The 22,038-nt window shown below is 42.6% G+C and overlaps 1 protein-coding gene across 6 annotated transcripts in view; it reads left to right on the top strand.

Annotated features, from left to right (window-relative positions):
- The window catches only part of LOC139264555 (contactin-associated protein-like 2), a 2,534,539-nt gene that overhangs the window by 2,279,231 nt on the left and 233,270 nt on the right, over nt 1–22,038 (top strand). For all 6 annotated transcript variants that reach the window (XM_070881196.1, XM_070881199.1, XM_070881197.1 and 3 more), the window contains one exon: nt 20,289–20,513. In XM_070881196.1, coding sequence (XP_070737297.1) covers nt 20,289–20,513 — 225 coding nt within the window. The remainder of the gene's footprint in view (nt 1–20,288; nt 20,514–22,038) is intronic.

Genomic DNA, 22,038 nt, shown 5'->3' with positions numbered 1-22,038 from the left:
AACTATCAATCATTTCTCCCTGCAGGACCAATACCCACTCCCAAAGGCCGACGACCTCTTTGCAACGCTGGGGGGAGGAAAAACGTTCACGAAGCTGGATCTGACTTCAGGGAGGAATCATCGAAGGCCCTCACCTGCATCAACACACATAAAGGTCTTTTTGTTAATAACAGATGCCCGTTTGGAATCTGAACAGCAGCGGCGATATTCCAGAGAAACATGGAAAGCTTACAGAAGTCGGTCCCGCACACCGTGGTCTTCCAGGACGACATCTTGGTCATAGGTCAGAACACAGTCGAGCATCTGCAGAACCTGGAGGAGGTTCTTAATCGACTCAACCGCATGGGGCTCAGGTTAAAATGCTCGACATGCGTTTTCCTGGTGCCTGAAGTGGAGTTCTTGGGAAGGAGGATTGTGGCTGACGGCATCAGGCCCACCAACACGAAGACGGAGGCAATCGAGAATGCCCCGAGACCACAGAATGTGACGGAGCTGCGGTTGTTTCTGGGACTCTTGAACTACTTTGGTAACTTCTTACCGGGTCTCAGCACACTGTTAGAACCACTGCATGGCTTACTACAAAAAGGGGGCGAATGGCTTTGGGGCAAAAGCCAAGAAAATGTCTTTGTAAAAGCGAGAAAATTGTTATGCTCAAACAAATTGCTTGTGTTGTATGATCCATGTAAGCGTTTGGTACTAGCATGTGATGCGTCGTCATATGGCGTCGAGTGTGTATTGCAACAAGCTAATGATTTCGGGAAACTGCTACCGGTTGCTTATGCATCCAGGAGCCTGTCTAAGATTGAGAGAGCCTACAGCATGATTGAGAAAGAAGCGTGAGCGTGTGTCTATGGGGTAAAGAAAATGCATCAATACCTGTTAGGGCTAAAATTCGAATTGGAAACTGACCATAAGCCACTTATATCCCTGTTTTCCGAGAGTAAAGGGATAAATACCAACGCATCGGCCTGTATCCAGAGATAGACGCTCACATTGTCCGCACACAACTATGCCATCCGCCACAGGCCAGGCACAGAAAACTGCGCCGATGCTCTCAGTCGGCTGCCATTGCCCACCACGGGGGTGGAAATGGCGCAGCCCACAGATCTAGCCATGGTAATGGAAGCATTTGAGAGTGAGCAATCACCCGTCACTGCCCGGAAGATCAAAACCTGGACAAGCCAGGACCCCTTATTATCTCTAGTCAAAAGCTGTGTGCTTCACGGGGGCTTTTCCAGTTCCCAGTGGAAATGCAGGAAGAGATAAAGCAGTTCCAGCAGCGCAAAGATGAAATGTCTATACAGGCAGACTGCCTTGTATGGGGCAATCGAGTAGTGGTCCCCAAGAAAGACAGACACCTTCATCAATGACCTCCACAGTATCTACCCAGGTATCGTAATGATGAAAGCGATAGCCAGATCCCACCTGTGGTGGCCCAGTATTGATGCGGACATAGAGTCCTGTGTTCACAGATGTAATACATGCTCGCAGTTAAGCAATGTACTCAGGGAGGCGCCGCTAAGTTTATGGTCTTGGCCCTCCAAACCATGGTCTAAGATACACGTCGACTATGCAGCCCGTTCTTGCGTAAAATATTCCTTGTGTTGTAGACGCGTATTCCAAGTGGATTGAATATGAGATAATGTCGGCTAGCATGAAAGCCTGCGGCCCACGTTTGCCACTCGCGGCTTACCCGATGTCCTGGTGAGCGACAGCAGGCCATGTTTTACCAATGCTGAGTTCAAAGAATTCGTGACCCGTAACGGGATCAAACATGCCACATCTGCCCCATTTAAACCAGCGTCCAATGGTCAGGCAGAGAGAGCAGTGCAAACCATCAAGCAAGGCTTGAAGAGGGTAACTGAAGGCTCACTGCAGACTCGCCTATCCCGAGTCCTGCTTCGCTACCGCGCGAGACCGCACTCACTTACTGGGACCCCACCTGCTGAACTGCTCATGAAAAGAGCACTTAAAACAAGGCTCTCGTTAGTTCACCCTGATCTACATGAACAAGTAGAGAGCAAGCGGCTTCAACAAAGTGCATACCATGATAGCGCAAATGTATATTGAATTATTTACAAGGTCCCAAGTGGCTTCCCGGCACTGTCATGGCCAAAGAGGGGAGCAGGGTGTTTTGGGTCAAACTTTCAAATGGACTCATTCACCAGAAACACTTGGACCAAATCAAACTCAGATTCACGGACCATCCTGAGCAACCCACCTTGGACCCTACCTTTTTTGATCCCCCAACATACGCGCCAGTGGCAACCGGCACCACGGTTGACCACGAAGCAGAACCCATCATCCACAGCAGCCCTGCAGGGCCCAACACACCAGGCAGCCCAGCAAGGCTAGCTGCACAGCAGCCCAGCGAGGGCCCAACAAATGATTCAACAATACCAGCTTTCAAACCGAGACGATCAACCAGGGCAAGAAGGGCCCCAGATCGACTCACATTGTAAATAGTTATACCATTGACTTTGGTGGGGGAGTGTTGTTATATATGTAAACTTGTATTTACTCTGTACAGCCACCAGAGGGCTCATCCCCTGGAGTCCAAAGGGATCCCATAATCCCTTGGGAGTACAAGTTTTTAAGGAGGCCTCACAGGTTGGAGAGGCACTCTGGAGACCTGCAATAAAAGACTAAGGTCACATTTTACTTTGAGCTCACAGTGTTCAGTCTGACTCTTTTTCCGTACAGAACAGGGTGAGTTGGGCAAAATTATGGAGGTGGAAGTAGGTGCTCTTTGTGATGGAGATAGTATGAGGTCGGAAGCTCAACTTGCCATTCGTGCTCCTCCTGACCACACAAAAACAAGGAAGTACTTATCTTTGCACTTTTCTTCAGTCGGGCCACCAGCTGATACTGGTTGGAGGATGCACAGTGCAGGCTCTGCACAGTTCAGTCAAAAAATGGCATTGAAGTCCTATTTATGTCATAGGACCCTGATTTAAATATCGAAGTGAGCTGTTGCCCTTCTTCAGGCAGCCTTCCAGCCGCCTATTTGAAGGATCTGAGAAAAATGGTGATGGTAATGGGACAGTATGTTTTTCGAGGTCCAGCTGCCCACTTCTGCCATGTGGTGGCCTAAAAATTCAGCCCAAACTTTATTTTTTATTTGAAATTACATTAAACTTGGTTAATTAAAGAAAAACAATTTGACCATTTGTATCTTGAGAGAAAATCTGACAGTCTTAAGTGTTCAAAAGTGTGTAGTCTACTTTTCTTAACTTTACTGTAGATGAGATGTTTCCAACAGTTGTTTCTGAAAAAGGTTGGTCTACTGGACTTTATCCACAGCACAATGTCCTGAGGAGCGGGGAGAGTTGGAAGGTAACTTTTCGGTGCCCTTTTTAGTCTAGAATATGGTAGAATTCTTCATTAAGATGGAGAGTGACACAGTTAATTCACAGATTGGGTCCTGAGCTTAAAGTAAGGTAACTTCGATGGTATGAGACGTGAATTGGCTAGGATAGACTGGAGAATTATACTTAAAGGGTTGATGGTGGATAGGCAATGGCAAACATTTAAAGATCACATGGATGAACTTCAACAATTGTACATCCCTGTCTGGCATAAAAATAAAACGGGGAAGGTGGCTCAACAGTGGCTAACAAGGCAAATTAGGGATAGTGTTAAATCCAAGGAAGAGGCATATAAATTGGCCAGAAAAAGCAACAAACCTGAGGACTGGGAGAAATTTAGAATTCAGCAGAGTAGGACAAAGGGTTTAATTAGGAGGGGGAAAATATAATATGAGAGTAAGCTTCCAGGGAACATAAAAACTGACTGCAAAAGCTTCTATAGATATGTGAAGAGAAAAAGATTAGTGAAGACAAATGTAGGTCGCTCGCAGTCAGAATCAGGTGAATTTATAATGGGGAACAAAGAAATGGCAGAGCAATAGAACAAATACGTTGGTTCGGTCTTCACGGAGGAAGACACAAATAACCTTCCGGAAATACTAGGGGACCAAAGGTCTAGTGAGAAGGAGGAACTGAAGGAACTCCTTATTAGTCAGGAAATTGTGTTCGGGAAATTGATGGGACTGAAGGCCAATAAATGCCAAGTGCCTGATAGTCTGCATCCCAGAGTATTTAAGGAAGTGGCCCTAGAAATAGTGGATGCATTGGTGGTCATTTTCCAACATTCTATAGGCTCTGGTTCAGTTCCTATGGATTGGAGGGTAGCTAATGTAACCCCACTTTTTAAAAAAGAAGGGAGAGAGAAAACAGGAATTTATAGACTGGTCAACCTGACATCGGTCGTGGGGAAAATGTTGGAATCAATTATTAAAGATATAATAGCAGCACATCTGGAAAGCAGTGACAGGATCAGTTCAAGTCAGCATGGATTTATGAAAAGGAAATCATGCTTGACAAACCTTCTAGAATTTTTTGAGGATGTAACTAGTAGAGTGGACAAGGGAGAACCAGTGGATGCGGTGTATTTGGACTTTCAAAATGCTTTTGACAAGGTCCCACACAAGATATTAGTGTGCAAAGATAAAGCACATGGTATTGGGGGTAATGTATTGACGTGGATAGAGAACTGGTTGGCAGACAGGAAGCAGGGAGTCGGGTTAAACAGGTCCGTTTCAGAATGGCGGGCAGTGACTGGTGGGGTGCCGCAAGGTTCAGTGCTGGGACCCCAGCTATTTACAATATACATTAATGATTTAGACGAAGGAATTGAATGTAATATCTCGAAGTTTGCAGCTGACACTAAGCTGGGTGGCAGTGTGAGCTGTTAAGAGGCTGCAGGGTGACCTGGACAGGTTAGGTGAGTGGGCAAATGCATGGCAAATGCAGTATAATGTAGATAAATGTGAGGTTATCCACTTTGGTGGCAAAAACAGGAAAGCAGAATATTATCTGAATGGTAACAGATTAGGAAAAGGGGAGGTGCAAAGAGACCTGGATGTCATGGTACATCAGTCATTCAAAGTTGGCATGCAGGTACAGCAGGCGGTGAAGAAGGCAAATGGCATGTTGGCCTTCACAGCGAGAGGATTTGAGTATTGGAGCAGGGAGGTCATACTGCAGTTGTACAGGGCCTTGGTGAGGCCACACTTTATGGCCCCAAGTTTCCACATGATTTGCTCCTGATTTTTAGGAGCAACTGGTGGAGAACGGAGTATCTTAGAAATCGGAATTCTCCACATTTAAGTTTTCTGCAGTTCTAGTCATGTAGAACAGTTTCACTTTTGAACAGAATTTTTTTTGACGCCTGATTTGAAAGTTTCCACAGTGAAAATGTACTCCAAACTAACTTAGAATGGAGCAAGTGAAGATTTTTGTAGGCTTGAAAAAACCTTGTCTACACATTAAAAAATCAGGCGCAGGTTACAAATTAGGCGTAGAGAACGAGGTGGGGGGGGAGGGGGGGAAGGGAAGTCATTACATTCTACAATAAATCCTTAGTTATACTTATACAAATATTATACAAATAAATCCAACCTGAATAAAAATTTATAAGCAAAGAAAAGATTAAATAAACCATCTTCCTACCTGTGTGAAAGTGCTTCAGGCAGGCCTTTCAGGCAGCGGTTTGCCGTCGGGACCGACCGACGGCAGTGAGGGGAGGGAGGGAGAAGACTGCAGGAAGCCTCATTACTTGAGGCAGCCGTTCCCGACGGCAGGGGGGGGGGGAGACAGGGAGAAGGCTGCAGGAAACCTCATTACTTGAGGCAGCGGTTTGCCGTCGGGCCCGACCGACGGCAGGGGGAGAAAGCTGCAAGAAGCCTCAGTGCTGATCATGGAAGGGCAATGTGGTTTTATTAAAAAATGTTAAAAATTGAACAGCTACAAAGAATTTGAATAGTCTCAAACAAGTGCATGTGTCCCGTTTATCACAGTCTATCTTTAATTACAGAATGCACTCCCTCACACACAGAAATATCAAGAAAATTAAAATGCAAGCCTTTGCAAGGGTTCAATAAACAAATTTTCACTTTTTCTGCAGCACGTTTTAAAATGGCCGAGTGCCAATGTTTCCTTCACACTGCGCGAACGCTCCAACGCGCACGCGCAGGGTTACCGGCACGAAAAAAACTCATTTAAATTGTACCCGCCCCCTCCTACTTACAAAATCGGTGCGAGTGTTAGGCTCCGCCCCCTGGGCACTGCGCCAAGCAGACATCGAGCTGCAAAGCGCTCGAGAATAGCGCGTTTTTCTTCAGGTGCCGTTTTCGGCGCGAAAAACGGGCGCCCAGCTCGGAGGGTGGAAACTTGGGGCCTGAATATTGTGTACAGTTTTGGTCTCCTAATCTGAGGAATGACAGTCTTGCTATTGAGGGAGTGCAGTGAAGGTTCACCAGACTGATTCCCGGGATGCCAGGACTGACACATGAAGAAAGACTGGATTTCCTAGGCTTTATATTCACTGGAATTTAGAAGAATGAGAGGGGACCTCATAGAAACATATAAAATTCTGACGGGACTGGACAGGTTAGATGCAGGAAGAATATTCCCGATGTTGGGGAAGTCCAGAACCAGGGGTCACAGTCTTAGGGTAAGGGGTAAGCCATTTAGGACTGAGATGAGGAGAAACATCTTCACTCAGAGAATTGTAAACCTGTGGAATTCTCAACCACAGAAAGTTGTTGAGGCCAGTTTGTCAGATATATTCAAAAGGGAGTTAGATGTGGTCCTTACGTCTAAAGGGATCAAGGAAACATAAAAAAACATAGAAAATAGGTGCAGGAGTAGGCCATTCGGCCCTTCAAGCCTGCACCGCCATTCAATAAGATCATGGCTGATCATTCCCTCAGTACCCCTTTCCTGCTTTCTCTCCATACCCCTTGATCCCTTTAGCTGTAAGGGCCATATCTAACTCCCTCTTGAATATATCCAATGAACTGGCATCAACAACTCTCTGCGGCAGGGAATTCCACAGGTTAACAACTCTCTGAGTGAAGAAGTTTCTCCTCATCTCAGTCCTAAATGGCCTACCCCTCATCCTAAGACTATGTCCCCTGGTTCTGGACTTCCCCAACATCGGGAACATTCTTCCCGCATCTAACCTGTCCAGTCCCGTCAGAATCTTATATGTTTCTATGAGATCCTCTCTCATCCTTCCAAACTCCAGTGAATAAAGGCCCAGTTGATCCAGTCTCTCCTCATATGACAGTCCAGCCATCCCTGGAATTAGTCTGGTGAACCTTCGCTGCACTCCCTCAATAGCAAGAATGTCCTTCCTCAGATTAGGAGACGAAAACTGAACACAATATTCCAGGTGAGGCTTTACTAAGGCCCTGTACAACTGCAGTAAGACCTCCCTGCTCCTATACTCAAATCCCCTAGCTATGAAGGCCAACATAACATTTGCCTTCCTCACCGCCTGTTGTACCTGCATGCCAACTTTCAATGACTGATGAACCATGACACCCAGGTCTCGTTGCACCTCCCCTTTTCCTAATCTGCCGCCATTCAGATAATATTCTGCCTTCGTGTTTTTGTCCCCAAATTGGATAACCTCACATTTATCCACATTATACTGCATCTGCCATGCATTTGCCCACTCACCTAACCTGTCCAAGTCATCCTGCAGCATCTTAGCGTCCCTCTCACAGCTCACACCTGCACCCAGTTTAGTGTCATCTGCAAACTTGGAGATATTACACTCAATTCCTTCATCCAAATCGTTAATATCTATTGTAAAGAGCTGGGGTCCCAGCACTGAGCCCTGCGGCACTCCACTAGTCACTGCCTGCCATTCTGAAAAGGACCCGTTTATCCCGACTCTCTGCTTCCTGTCTGCCAACCAGTTCTCTAACCACGTCAGTACATTACCCCCAATACCATGCGCTTTGACTTTGCACACCAATCTCTTGTGCGGGACCTTGTCAAAAGCCTTTTAAAAGTCCAAATACACCACATCCACTGGTTCTCCCCTGTTCACTCTGCTAGTTACATCCTCAAAAAATTCCACAAGATTCATCAAGCATGATTTCCCTTTCATAAATCCATGCTGACTTGGACCGATTCTCACTGCTTTCTAAATGCGCTGCTATTTCATCCTTTGTGATTGATTCGAACAATCATTAAGGAGTATGGAGAGAAAGCAGGAATGGGGTACTAAAGTTGCATGATGAGCCATGATCATATTGAAGAGCCGAATGGCCTACTCCTGCACCTATTTTCTGTGTTTCTATGTTTCTATGAAGAGGTGCGCCGTTTTTACGGGGGGTGGGGGGAACCTGGGCCCGAGGTAACTAATCTAATTTCCAATTACCAACCAGTTTTAGCAGGCAGCTACAGAAAGGATCTATTAACAAGAGAGCAACAGCAAGGTTACTTATGACCCATCACCACATTTTCCATCTTCATGAAAATGCTTCTGACTTAACAACATATGAAATGAAGAAGGCAGCATCAAGAAAAGCTAGCCAGCGTATCCAGTTTGAATTGATATCCATATCCTATTTAGGAAAAATCACTCTATTCTTTATCTTTTACTCCAAACTGTTCCCTGCTGCATCAGAATTAATCCAATCTCCTTTTGAATTGTTCAACTGAGTATGCCTTTCTTTCAAATACCTGGCTTTGCCATACAATTTGTTCGATATTCTACTTTTAATACTTTCATCAAGATCATTTCTGTTTGTAGCAATAAAATACACTTTTCTTATCCCCAAGATGATAATTAAATGTGACTCGTTGAACTCCTGGAGTCATGATCACAGCTTGGAGTCCTGTCCTTGGCAGGTTAATACCAGCCTTGTGTGGCAGAACACTTGGCAAGAACAAAGCAAAAGCTGAAAGAAAATTGAGTCACCTCAGCTTTGCAATTCAGTTCAGCATTCAGTCCTACTAGTTATTGTTGAACTTATAGTTGCATCTAACAGTTCAAGTAACAGGCATTCATTATCTGTACAGCCTCCTCAATTCACTAATGTAAGAGTAAATCAAAGATTAAATCATTCAAGTACATAACTTTACAGCTACATTCCGCATGAAATAATGGCCCTGAAATTCAGGCCTCCCCGGGTCCGTACGAAGTTTCTACGGAATTGGGAAGGCATCAGAGAAGCCAGTTTTCAGTGCATGCGCATGTGCTGAAAACCAGCTTTTCCAATTTGACAGGCTGGAGCTTGACAGATCTTCCATATGTCGGGAGCGAGGACATTTGCAAGGGCAAGATTGAGGTATTTACCCATATCTTGCCCAGCAAATCTCCTGAAAACTCTTGCGCCTGATAAAAGCAGGCGCATAGTTACATGCATAAGAATTTTAAAACATACAAAAATATAATTAAATTATATTAAAAAAACACATTATTTTTAAAAACCCTGCCTACAACATTACATTTATTTTAAACCATAATTTAAAAAACTTTTTAAAAACTCGGAAAAACATTTTTTCTCTCAGATATTTATTAACTTTAATTTCAATTAATTTTAATTATGTGAGGTGTGTTTTTTATTTTTTATTACGTGTTTAGTGTCTTTGTTTTTTTTTCTCATTAATAGCAATGACAACTCGTAGATACGGAGTTCTCATTGCTATTAATGAGAAAGCTGTGGAATACAGTACCTGATTGGCTGATCAGTCGCACGTGACTGCATCTTCTGCATGGGAACCTGGAGGACGAGAGCGCACTTCGCAGCGCGGGAAGAGAGGGCCTCCCCACTAGAATCGTAGGTTCCTCCTAGACCACCAGGTACTTTCGTAGAAATGTTTCAGGTCGGAGGCAATTGCCCGTGGGAAGCCTCCGACCGGAATTTCAGGATCAGTATTCAGGAACATAAAACTAGAAAGAAGAAAGACTTGGATTTATATAGCGCCTTTCACGACCTCAGGACACCCCAAAGCAATTTACAGCCAATTAAGTGCTTTTGAAGTGTAGTCACTGCTGTAATGTAGGAAAAGTGGCAACCAATTGCACACAGCAAGGTTCCACAAACAGCAATGTGATAATGACTGGATAATCTGTTTTTGTTATGTTGATTGAGGGCTAAATATTGGCCAAGACACTGGGGAAAATTCCTCTGCTCTTCTTTGAAACAGACCCTTGGGATCTTTTACGTCCCCCTGAGAGAGCAACATTGGTTTAATGTCCCATCCAAAAGATGGCATCTTCAACAGTACAGCTCTCCCTCAGTACTGCAGTGGAATGTCTACCTAGATTTTTGTGCTCAAGTCTCTGGAGTGGGACTTCAAGCCACAAGTTTCTGACTCCGAGGCAAGAGTGCTACCCACTGAGCCACGGCTGACACTGTGTCAAAAACAATGCAGCAAAAAAAACTTAATTTAAAAAGACCTATCAAAGGCTTTGCTTCACAAATATGCAATACATTCCGAGATGATAAATCCTTTAATATGCTTAGCGCACAGATATCCTGAACAGAACAGAACACCAGCAATGGCCAAGTCAATTGCAGCACATCATGTAAATCCTGTGTATTTAAACTTCTGGCAAGTAGAGTTTTAACTTTCAGCAATGGATTTTCTGAAATCCTTCCCTCAGCAGCATAGGGCTCCAGCTGCACATTACAAAACACTTGATAGTGATTTGGAAAATTAATGTCGAGTGACTTGACTTGGCTTCGTGTCAACCATGCCAAAAGCTGATACTGATGTAGTTTTGCCATGTGGAACAACCTGAGAATCCCACGAATTATGGCACAGTATGAACAACAACATGGGATACTTTTGTGGGTTTTATTTAGGATTACAAAAAGAATTATTTTGCAAGTGGATGCCATATTAATAACTTAATATGGGATTATCTGAGATATAGGCATAATAATTAAACATGCTCGGGGTTAAATTCCAGATCACCATTTTTAGTTTGGGAGGAAGAGTCTTGGGAGCAGGCAGTACAAGGTAAGTGCTCTGTTTTGGATGCTGTTAGATTGGAGTGGTCGAACTTGTGATCATGGGCCTCAAACTTGGGATCAAACACTCGGATAATTTCAGGTATGTTTCTTCTAGTTAAGAGGTATATATCTTGCATTATTAGCCTACATCATTATTAGCCTAAATCATCACATAGGGATTGTATATTTTTATTATCATTTTACTATAATACTATTTGGTGAAATAGAATGTTGTAAATGGGTGATGTGACATTCTATTAGTGAAATATGTGAAGATGGACTTGCTGCGAAACACTTCTGACAATTTGTGCATCATTGTGATTGTAATAGTGGCTGACAGCTAATCCAAAATATCACTTGTATGGATGATGTTCAGTGGTGTTAATAAAAAGCAAAGCTGCTTTGCCGCCTTTGCATATTTTCAAAATAAAAAGATTTCCTATGGCATCACACATGGTAAGTTGAAGGATGTGCTGTTTTATAAGGATAAGAGCATTGTACCATATAATGCATATTGCATTATTTTGCTGCTACGATGGAGTTGTGTGTAATAGTTGTGTTCTTGTAAGGTCCTGGGCCTAGAATTCTGGCTGCATGTGCCTGTTTTTCGGGCACTAAATGGCCTTCTAAGCCTCCAATATGGCAGGCAGGATGTGCACGTTCATTATGAGCCAGAAGTACGGCATGCACCTGGGAGGTCCCAGCAGATTGGAAAACTGCAAATGTAATGCCCCTAGATAAGAAAGGAGGCAGACAAAAAGCAGGAAACCATAGACCAGTTAGCCTAACATCTGTGGTTGGGAAGATGTTGGAGTCCATTATTAAAGAAGCAGTAGCAGGACATTTGGAAAAGCAAAATTTGGTCAGGCAGAGTCAGCATGGCTTTATAAAGGGGAAGTCATGTTTGACAAATTTGCTAGAATTCTTTGAGGAGGTAACGAACAGGGTGGATAAAGGGCAACCAGTGGATGTGGTGTATTTGGACTTCCAGAAGGCATTTGACAAGGTGCCACAAAAAGGTTACTGCACAAGATAAAAGATCACGGGGTTGGGGATAATATATTAGCATGGATAGAGGATTGGCTAACTAACAGAAAACAGAGAGTAGGGACAAATGGTTCATTCTCGGGTTGGCAATCAGTAGCCAGTGGGGTGCCGCAGGGATCAGTGCTGGGTCCCCAACTATTTACAATCTATATTAACGACTTGGAGGAAGGGACTGAGTCTAACGTAGCCAAGTTTGCCGACAATACAAAGATGGGAGGAAAAGCAATGTGTGAGGAGGACACAAAAAATCTGCAAAAGGACATAGACAGGCTAAGTGAGTGGGCAAAAATTTGGCAGATGGAGTATAATGTTGGAAAGTGTGATGTCATGCACTTGGCAGAAAATAATCAAAGAGCAAGTTATTATTTAAATGGAGAAAGATTGCAAAGTGCTGCAGTACAGCGGGACCTGGGGAGTACTTGTGCATGAAACACAAAAGGTTAGTATGCAGGTACAGCAAGTGATCAGGAAGGCCAATGGAATCTTAGCCTTTATTGCAAAGGGGATGGAGTATAAAAGCAGGGAAGTCTTGCTACATGGTATTGGTGAGGCCACACCTGGAATACTGTGTGCAGTTTTGGTTTCCATATTTATGAAAGGATATACTTACTTTGGAGGCAATTCAGAGAAGGTTCACAAAGTTGATTCCAGAGATGAGGCGGTTGACTTATGAGGAAAGGTTGGGTAGGTTGGGCCTCTACTCATTGGAATTCAGAAGAATGAGAGGTGATCTTATCGAAACGTATAAGATTATGAGGGGGCTTGACAAGGTGGATGCAGAGAGGATGTTTCCACTGATAGGGGAGACTAGAACTAGAGGGCATAATCTTAGAATAAGGGACCGCTCATTTAAAACTAAGATGAGGAGAAATTTCTTCTCTCAGAGGGTTGCGGATCTGTGGAATTCGCTGTCTCAGAGCTGTGGAAGCTGGGGCAATGAATAAATTTAAGACAGAAATAGGCAGTTTCTTAAATGATAAGGAAATAAGGGATTATGAGGAGCGGGCAGGGAAGTGGATCTGAGTCCATGATCGGATCAGCCATGATCGTATTAAATGACAGAGCAGGCTCGAGGGGCTGTATGGCCTTCTCCTGCTCCTATTTCTTATGTTCTTATGTTCTTATATTGGTAAAGACCAAAAAATCGCCGTGCGGTGCCCAAACCTGAAACAGGAATTAGGCCTTTTGCAAATCCAAATAAAGGGCCTCATGGCTGCTTCAGGCCTCCACTACAACATTGATTTGCCCTGAGATAGCCGGCATCAAAAAGGTAAGTTTTTGAAAAAATTAATGGATAGCAAGGATAGGAGATTTTTTTTTAAAAATAGGCTATAAAAATATTTTCTGCTGCTGTAGCCTTCGGGAAAAAATAGCCCAAGAAGAAACCGATCCTGCAGTAATAATCTCTGAACATAAATCACATGAGGCAAAGGTCTTTTGCATTTAAAAAAAATCCTAGAAGGCTTTTATGTGTTTGTACTCTTTTAGAATCATCCTCCAAATTTAGACTTTACTATTATGAGTTAATCAGAGGTTTCCATAAAGTATATAGATGGATTGGACTGGGTTGTTGGGCTGGGTAAGAGAAGGAAAGTAGGAGCAGGGTTGTGTATTTCTTTGGGGAGCCAGTGATTAGGATCCTCATCCCTTAATTGCTTGCTGATAAGATTGCTTGATAACAGTATAGAGAAAGAGAGAACTGTGGCAGCGGAATGTCTCCTGACTCAACTGAAGGGAGCACATGATCCTCTGTGTTTCCATTCCTGCTCTCAGTTCTCTCAGATCAGTTGGAGCTGTTCTCATTGGAATGAAAGAAAATGTGACAGTGAAAAAGAAACAATCTGAAGCATACTTCTGTGTTTAAATTCTGTAATTAGTGTTCAAACACTCACTACAATTGTTAAGTCCATATATCTGGACACAGTACAAGTAGTTTCTAATTTATTTTTAAATAAGAATATAAGGGGTAGACTTTCCACTTCACATCGCCCATCTATGGCCCATATATGGCCCAAAACAGATCTCTATCGCCCATTTTGAGCAAAAAGTGGAAACTAGGCCCAAAATATCGCCGGAAAAACAGGTGCCTAAGTTTCCACTTTGATCGGCGAGAAGATCGCCGAAATTATAGTCCACACAAGGCCCATGCCAAGTTTCAGCACCTAGCATGTAAGGCCCAAAAGAGTGCTGAGAAATAGTTGCTTTTTCTGGGCCTGAGAGAAGGAAAATGGGCACTATGGACACCATTTTGACTTCAGAGGAAGGGTGGAGCATTAGTTGTGAGTTATTTAGCGAGTTAGTTGTACTCAGAATATTGGAACAGGGAATATAAATAGGTATTATTACGATAGTTTTGGTAAATATTGAATTAATTAAATAGTTTTTACATAGTGAAATTGTTACTAAAGTACTTGTATATTAAAAGAATAAACAAATATGGATTTAACAACTGTATAGTTGTTAACTAATGTAACTGAGAGAAGAGAGACACAATTTATTGAATCAAAGATAATTTTTTTTATTAACAAATATGAGAAAACATTTTGATAAACTATCCCTCCAACCCCCTCCCCCCACCCTCCGCACCAACCCACCCTTCCCTCAAATACACAAAATCTTAACAATTAACAATGAACAATTAACAAATAACAACTAACAAAACAAGAACAAGATCAATTGAACAAATGAACAAGTGAAAAGTGAATAAAAATATAAACTTTGTGAAAAAACTCACCCCTCCCTATCTGCGGCCACAGGTCCAATCCCACCCGGTGTTCGTACCCCACCCGCCCGTTTTGGTCTACGCAGACCGGGACGGCAAGACTTCCTGCTGTGATGGAGGTGACGGAACGGAAGCGGAAGCCTGAAGCTCCACTTCCGATTCAGGAGGAACTGTGTCCTCCGTACTCGCTTGCGTGCTCGGGGTCTAGCTGCGAACAGACATGACACCTTGGGGTGCAGCACCGTGTCCAGCCAGCAACGCATGCCGTAGGGCATTGGTTGCGGCTGTCTGCTGCCAAATGGCCTCCAACGTCTCCCTTGCAGTCTGTGCTTGCTCAGAAGACCAATTGGAGAAGTTCATGTAGAACTCACTCCAGGATGCTGAAAACTGGCTCCAGTTCGCAGAGAATCGCGCGAAACCTTGGATAAGGTTGCAACCAATCGCGACCATCTCCCTGCACAGGGATATTAAGCTCTCTGTCTGGCCCTCCATGATCGGTGATTGCTCACCACGCTGACCGGACCTCCATGGGGTCGGCGTTTGCAAAATGACGCGCCTTGGTGTCGCTACCTGCGCACCGCTTGGTCCCGGTGCCTCTTCCATCTCAATCTAGATGGCCGCAGGTTGTTTCCCTCCCCACAAAAATAATCTCATCCTCCTCCTCCTGCTCCTCCTCCTCCTCTTGCTCTGCCTCAAATTGACTGACGGAGTGCGTTGTTACGTCCTCCTCCTCCTCCGTCTCTTCCTCTTGCGAGCTGTTGGAGGGGTTGATATTTGCGGATGTCTCCACTACTTCGCAGTGCTCAACGGACACTTCACCTTAGAAAGATGAATGAAATTTCTAAACAACTCATAACAATACATATCAATATATATCAATATTTCAGTATCAATATCAGTATTTCAATAACCCAAAACCTTGCAATACTTTTCAAAACCCCATATGCACAAGGGTTCACCAGGGTTAACATGGCCTCATTCGTAGATCAAGACTACATCGAAATTATTGACTTATAATTGCATAACATTACATGCGTAACTACGATATTTTTCGTATGTATTTCGTAATGTTTGACACATTGCACAGTTCCCATTACTCATGAGACTGAAGGGTGGGCTCGCCACGCCACGGGTCGTGACCGAACGGCTTTCAGGCCCCACCAAGACCACCGCAAGCTCCTTGTAGTGAGTAAGAATGTGTACCGTCGTGGAGCAGCCACATGTCCTCCTTTGCTCCGCGCGGTTGATAGTTATCTTTTTCTGTAAATTATAATTTAACATTGCACGGCATAAGCTAATGTACTTGACAATAAACATTGAAGACTGACGGATTTAAATGTTCAATTATTACATAACATTGTAGTGCATATGAATAATTTTTAATACTATAAGATTTAACTTAGTGTTAGGGAGAATAAATGTATTTTTAATTTAATTATTTTATATTATACATAAATGACATTGAGGATTCTAATTACAATTTATAAACAGCAAGTAAATAATACATATGTATGATTTTAAATATGACTTTTAAAAATGTTTTAAATATAGAATATATAATCCAACTTACTCTGGCAGCTGCCAGCAGGCTGTTCCATCTCTTGCGGTACTGGTCAGCAGTCCGCACCTCATTCGATGCCGAATCTCCAGCCAAATTCTCCTATGGGCACGGGGTGAAGGTTTCCCATGCCCACCCTGTGTTAAGTCCTCCCACCTCGTTGAGACCACATTAACAAGGGCCTCGTTGGCCTACTCACAAAATGCTTTGGCCCTTCACCTCTCCATCTCCCTTTGTTTTTGCACTTGCATTGGCACCGACATAGATGATATATAATAGATAATAGCTCCTACACTAGCTATTACTAGCTATTCAACCAAATTTAATAAATAAATTTAATAGATTTGTCAAAGTTTAATCGATATTTTCCTCACTGCTTCTCTCCTCTCCTTCTCTCCCTCCCTCTCTCTCTGCCCTCCCTGTGCTTCTGAGCATGTGCGATGACCCATGAACTCTCCAAACGTGTCAAAAAAAAATCAGCCCATAAAAAAAATCCCACACATGCGCACAATAGCGTTGATAGGGAAGCTTTTTTTTCCATGACTTCTGTTTGACTTCCGCTTTTTTTGGGCGTTCGTGAAATCGGCGAAAAATCAGATTGCCCATTTGACATCGCTGGGGTAAGGCTGAGTGGAAAATCGCAAAAAAAAAATGGACCTTGTGTCAGCGATCAGCACGGGCGAGACGTCCCACATCGCTGGAACAAAGCCCATTTTTTGGGGCCTTAGCTACCTCGTGGAAAGTCTAGCCAAATTCTTAAAATTATTTCATATACAGGGCTCCTCAATAGTGGCATTAAAAAAAAGGTTAATCTTAAATTTTTAATTGTGATGTTATCAATGAACCAGTCAAAAAGCAATCAAGATTCTGCTGGTGGCTCATAGAGTTACTTAGCCATACAAACCAGAAAGATACCAGATTCAGTCCCTGATCTGTTTTCAGTTAATGGATCTCAGTGAGGGCAGAGATAGAGGTGCGATGATCGACTTCAATGTTCTCAAATTCGGAGGAGAAAAACAGCCAGGATTCCTGCTCCTGATCACAATCCAATGGGATACCTCTGGTGGAAATGCATGGGAGTATACATGCAGGATAAGACTCTACTGTGGTCAGATAGTTTGCCAACAGTCACTGTAAAGGCTCACATGAAGAATTGTCATTTGGACAAGGTACAGGATAGTGACAAGTCCCAAGGAATTGTACCCTAGCAAGAGAGAGAGAAGAGAGGAGATAAGTGAGAAGATTGCCAAGAAAGCAGTCAAGGATGGAAATATTGTGACATCACTTGCTTGGCAACATGGAATGACTCATGGTTTTACATCATTTCCTTGGTACCACAAAAGGATACAAAATACTTGGAACTTTAATATATTCTTGTATCATTGATTAGCAGACATTAGGCTGACAATATGCAAATATGTTGAATGATAAAAAACACCCATTACAAAGTATCTGACAATAAAGAATGTTCAGCCATATTCTCCATATTGTATTTTTCCCACGTCTATATACTAATTATAAACAAAGCTCATTGACCTACAACTCCTTGGATACAGAAAAGAATAGTTAATGTCTCGTACTCAAATAATTTTAGGCAAATTGATGAGCATCTTAGCAGTGCCTTGACATTTATCTGTACCCAGACACTGTTGCCTTATAGACCCAGCACACCAGCCATTTTGACTTAATTAGCTGTTGTCCCCAAAGGTGAAACTACTGGATGATATATGGAAGTATAGCTATAATAAGATCTCATTTTAATTTTAATTAAGCATTCAGATACCCATAAATGATATCAATTGGTCATAAATAAAGCAAAAGAGATCATTATCCTGTGGTAAAAATCAAGCAAAAATGTTTTTTAAGTTAGAACAATGCCCAGTGCACAAATCTTCATTTTCAAACCTTCGATCCCGATATTGGATCCTACCATGAAATGACCCAAGAAATATTTTGCTAATTGAACAATAACATTTTGGAGTCTTTAAAACATCATCCATATTTTCTAATATTTTTACATTACAGGCACAAGTACTATTCTTATACAGATAAAAGAAAAATACAGAACACAAATGGTTGCTGAACTAGATTTCCAGATATAAATCACAAGAAAGCAATAAAGCACAGAAGGATTGATCAAGTCATGAAAATCAAAGAATTTCAAAAATCAGCAGTTGTGTTGCATTTAATTCTCAGATCAAAATTTATGAGTGGAGTTGGGAAGTTTACATAGTTTAGTTTAAGCATATTGTCATCGTTATAATTTTTATAAGGGTCAAGAGAAATTCATGACCATAAACAAAAATGGTTGAATTTGCACATCCAATCTACTACAGAGTTTAAACAATGAGTTTGACCAATTCAAATCAGCTGCTATTGAAAACGTTGTGACAGATGTGTGATCTGTCGCAATCACCACACTGACAGATTACCCTCTTAATGAACTGGGGTGAAAAGGATTGCAGTACATAGAATAAAATCTGACAGGCTCTAATATGCATGTGCAATCCATTCTCTGTAATTTTCCCTGCACGCTGAGTCCAAATAATCAGCAGCAACAAAGTATATATATAAATATATATAGCACTTTTAATGTAGCAAAATGTCCCAAGGCGCTTTACAGGTGTAGAATATGAAAAATTTGACACTGCGTCATATAATGGGAAATTAGCGCAGGTGACCATAGAGGTAGGTTTTAAGGAGCATCTTAAAGGAGGAATGAGGGATACAGAGGCAGAGAGGTTTAGAGAGGGAATTCCAGAGCTTAGGGCCTAGGCAGCAGAAGGCACGGCCATCATTTGGGTGATTGTAATCAGGGATGCTCAAGAGGGCAGAATTAGAGGAGCGCAAATATCTCGGTGGGGGTGGGGTTGTGGGGCTGGAGGAGATTACAGAGATAGGGAGGGGCAAGGCCATGGAGGGATTTGAAAATAGGATGAGAATTTTGAAATTGAGGCCTTACTGTAGGTCAGCGAGTACAGGGGTGATGGGTGGTGTGAGTTAGGACACGGGCAGCCGAGTTTACATAGGGTAGAACGTGGGAGGCCAGCCAGGAGTGCATTGGAATAGTCAAATCTAGAGGTAACAAAGGCATGGATGAGGGTTTCTGCAGCGGATGAGCTGAGGCAAGGGTGGAGACTGGCGATGTTACGGAGGTGGAAATAGGCGGGCTTAGTTATGCCGTAGATATGTGATCGGAGCTCATTTCAGGGTCAAATATGACACCAACATTGCAAACAGTGTGGTTCAGCAACAGACAGATGCTCGGGTGAGGGGTAATTTCGGTAGCTAGGGAATGGAGTTTGTGGTGGGAACCGTAAACAATGGCTTCGGTCTTCCCAATACTTAATTGGAGAAAGTTTCTGCTCAACCAGAATCTTTATAACCTTTATGATCCTTAATACCCAAGTGCAATAAGAGGAAATCTGCCCGAGTGGTGGTGCCTTTTATTGACAGATAAAACAGAATGACAGGTTAGCAGGATTCTGCAGCTGATCTTCACTTTAGTCCAGCAGGTTGTTTTCAACAAGTGGCTACATATCTGAGCCCTTTTATTGTAGCTATGTGACTATCATGTACAATCTCCATGGCAGTTTACAGGTTATACATCTAATCTGTCTGTCCTCCATAGTGGTTGAGTGGCTATTTGCCCAACCTTAACAGTAGTCTTGTAACTTAGTCAGTCTGCTATCTGGAACAATGTACTCAATCCGTCTGTTTCCACTAACACTCCCAGCATCCTCCTGTACATCGTAGAGGCCATCTGATTAATCTTTATGTCTGATGTGTGCATAATCCCTGCTGGCATTGTGGCCTTTGCTTGGTAGTTCCCTTTCAACAAAAGGACACTTGCTCTTGCATTTCTTCAGTGCCTAAGGGACTGAGCAATAAGCATGAGCATAACCTTACCCCACCATCTGAGTTTACCCTCCTTTATCTTACAATGATGCTGCTGAAGTAGGGGTTGCCATTGGTAGCAGAACTATTACCAACTGTACCATTAATCACAGTATTTGTTATGTCACTGTTAACCATTTGGTATCTTTTTCTTTAGTCGGATGCAGATAATTTTAGTTCCCACTAAGAGTGAACTATTTTCATGAAGTTCTTACTAATAATATCAATCATTTTTGCAGATGTTGGTGGGTTTTTTGAGGCTGGGACCTGGATACGCTACAACTTCCAGTCTTCTGTCGATGTTCCTAAGGACTTTAAGAGTGCACCACAACCAGCAAATTCCAACCTTACTTTGACCAAAGAGGACCTGGTTTTCAGTTTCAGCACTACTAACACTCCCAGCATCCTCCTGTACATCAGCACCTACTCACCGGATTACATGGCTGTGATTCTGAAACACAATGGTGAGATGGTGAATCCTATTTTATATCGCTGCATTTAATTTTAGACAAATAAACCACCACAGGTTTTGATTGGTGTGCCACATGTGTAATCTGAGAAATGTGGAGCAATTTACATATCTCGGTATATGTTAATTCTATTTTAAATATGTGTTATTAGAATGACTGTGACTAATAATGTGTAATGACTTTGGCCCTGAATTGACATTGTGGGATACAATCTTAGCAGAAACATTGACCTGTTTAAAATAAATGTATAAATGCCCCTCACTAAAATGTTTTTTGCGCTCAGCTGAATGTCTGACTTGCCCAGAAACTCATAACTATGTTTCAGAGTCTGCAAAGTAAGCTACTGAGAAATTCACACAGGTAGTGTTTCTGTTTTCCAATATAGAATGCACACTGTTTCCCTGTATGGATGCATTTCATATGACCAAGTCCAGAGAGCTTTGGCACAGGTTGACAAAGCCAAGGCTTGGCAATCCCCAAATGAGCACAGGAGTACCGATGAAATTTAACCAGCTAAAACAGTACAGTGTATCAGCCTACTGCACTGGTAATCTTCCTTTGGTTGTCCAGCTAGAATCATCCCACCTTTTGGAAGTGGTGAGCTTCAGCAGCAGATGCTTTCCTCTCTGCAACTCAATCTTAGTAGGTATTGAGCACTGGATAGAGGAACATATATTCTTATGCCCAGTCTCCAATGTAATGTTTTCCAGGGCAAATAGAAATAGGGAAACATGCAATGTTCTGGCCATCTTGATATCCTAGACACCCAAGTCCAATGTCATGTACTAAGCTAAACTCATCACTAATTGCTAATTTCCCCTCCATGGTACTCAGTGACAGGCTGGTCTAGGCCAGAGCTCTGCCCCCTGCAACTTTTTTTAACCACAAATTTTCCTCACATTTTAGTCAGACCCATTTAAACCTTACATTAAAACTATCTTTTGTTAGGATAAAGCCCAATAATTACCCCTCCACAAAAGATCTAATCCCAAATTATGGTTGAACCTGATAATGTCAGCATCAGCAGATTGTAGTTCTGCTGTGATGCATGTAGCTGCTTTTCCTGTTTGGCCCAGAGAACATTTCACCTTGTGCTCAAACTGGCTGGCATTATCGATGTGAAACACATCTTCAGTCACCTGGTTTCTAAGTCCAACCTAGTTCCATGGAGGTAGGAACTAAGGATGTAGCTAATTACATATGTCAATTCCTTTCAGCATTACACTTTGTGAAGACAGTTGTATTTATTATATTTACTAAAGTACTGTAGTTGTACCTTCGAATTGTTTTGTTGATTAAAACCGAAGTTTTCCAATTACAAAGATTCTGGAAGTGAATTCTTGGTGCACGTTGGCGGCAGTGAACCTCGCCCACTGCTGGTGCCTGTCAGAAATTCAATGCAGCATATCCATGATTTTCTGATGTGTGCTGGCAGTAGGTGAGAATTCCTATCACCTAAATTCCTGTGCCCTAAAACTTACCCCACCTGCTTTATTTTTGTTTCAAAAAAGGATTTATT

This window comes from Pristiophorus japonicus, chromosome 5 (genome assembly GCF_044704955.1).
Source record: "Pristiophorus japonicus isolate sPriJap1 chromosome 5, sPriJap1.hap1, whole genome shotgun sequence".
NCBI lineage: Eukaryota > Metazoa > Chordata > Chondrichthyes > Pristiophoridae > Pristiophorus > Pristiophorus japonicus.
Note: the sequence above shows the minus strand (reverse complement) of the source record. Positions and strands in the feature narration are given on the sequence as shown.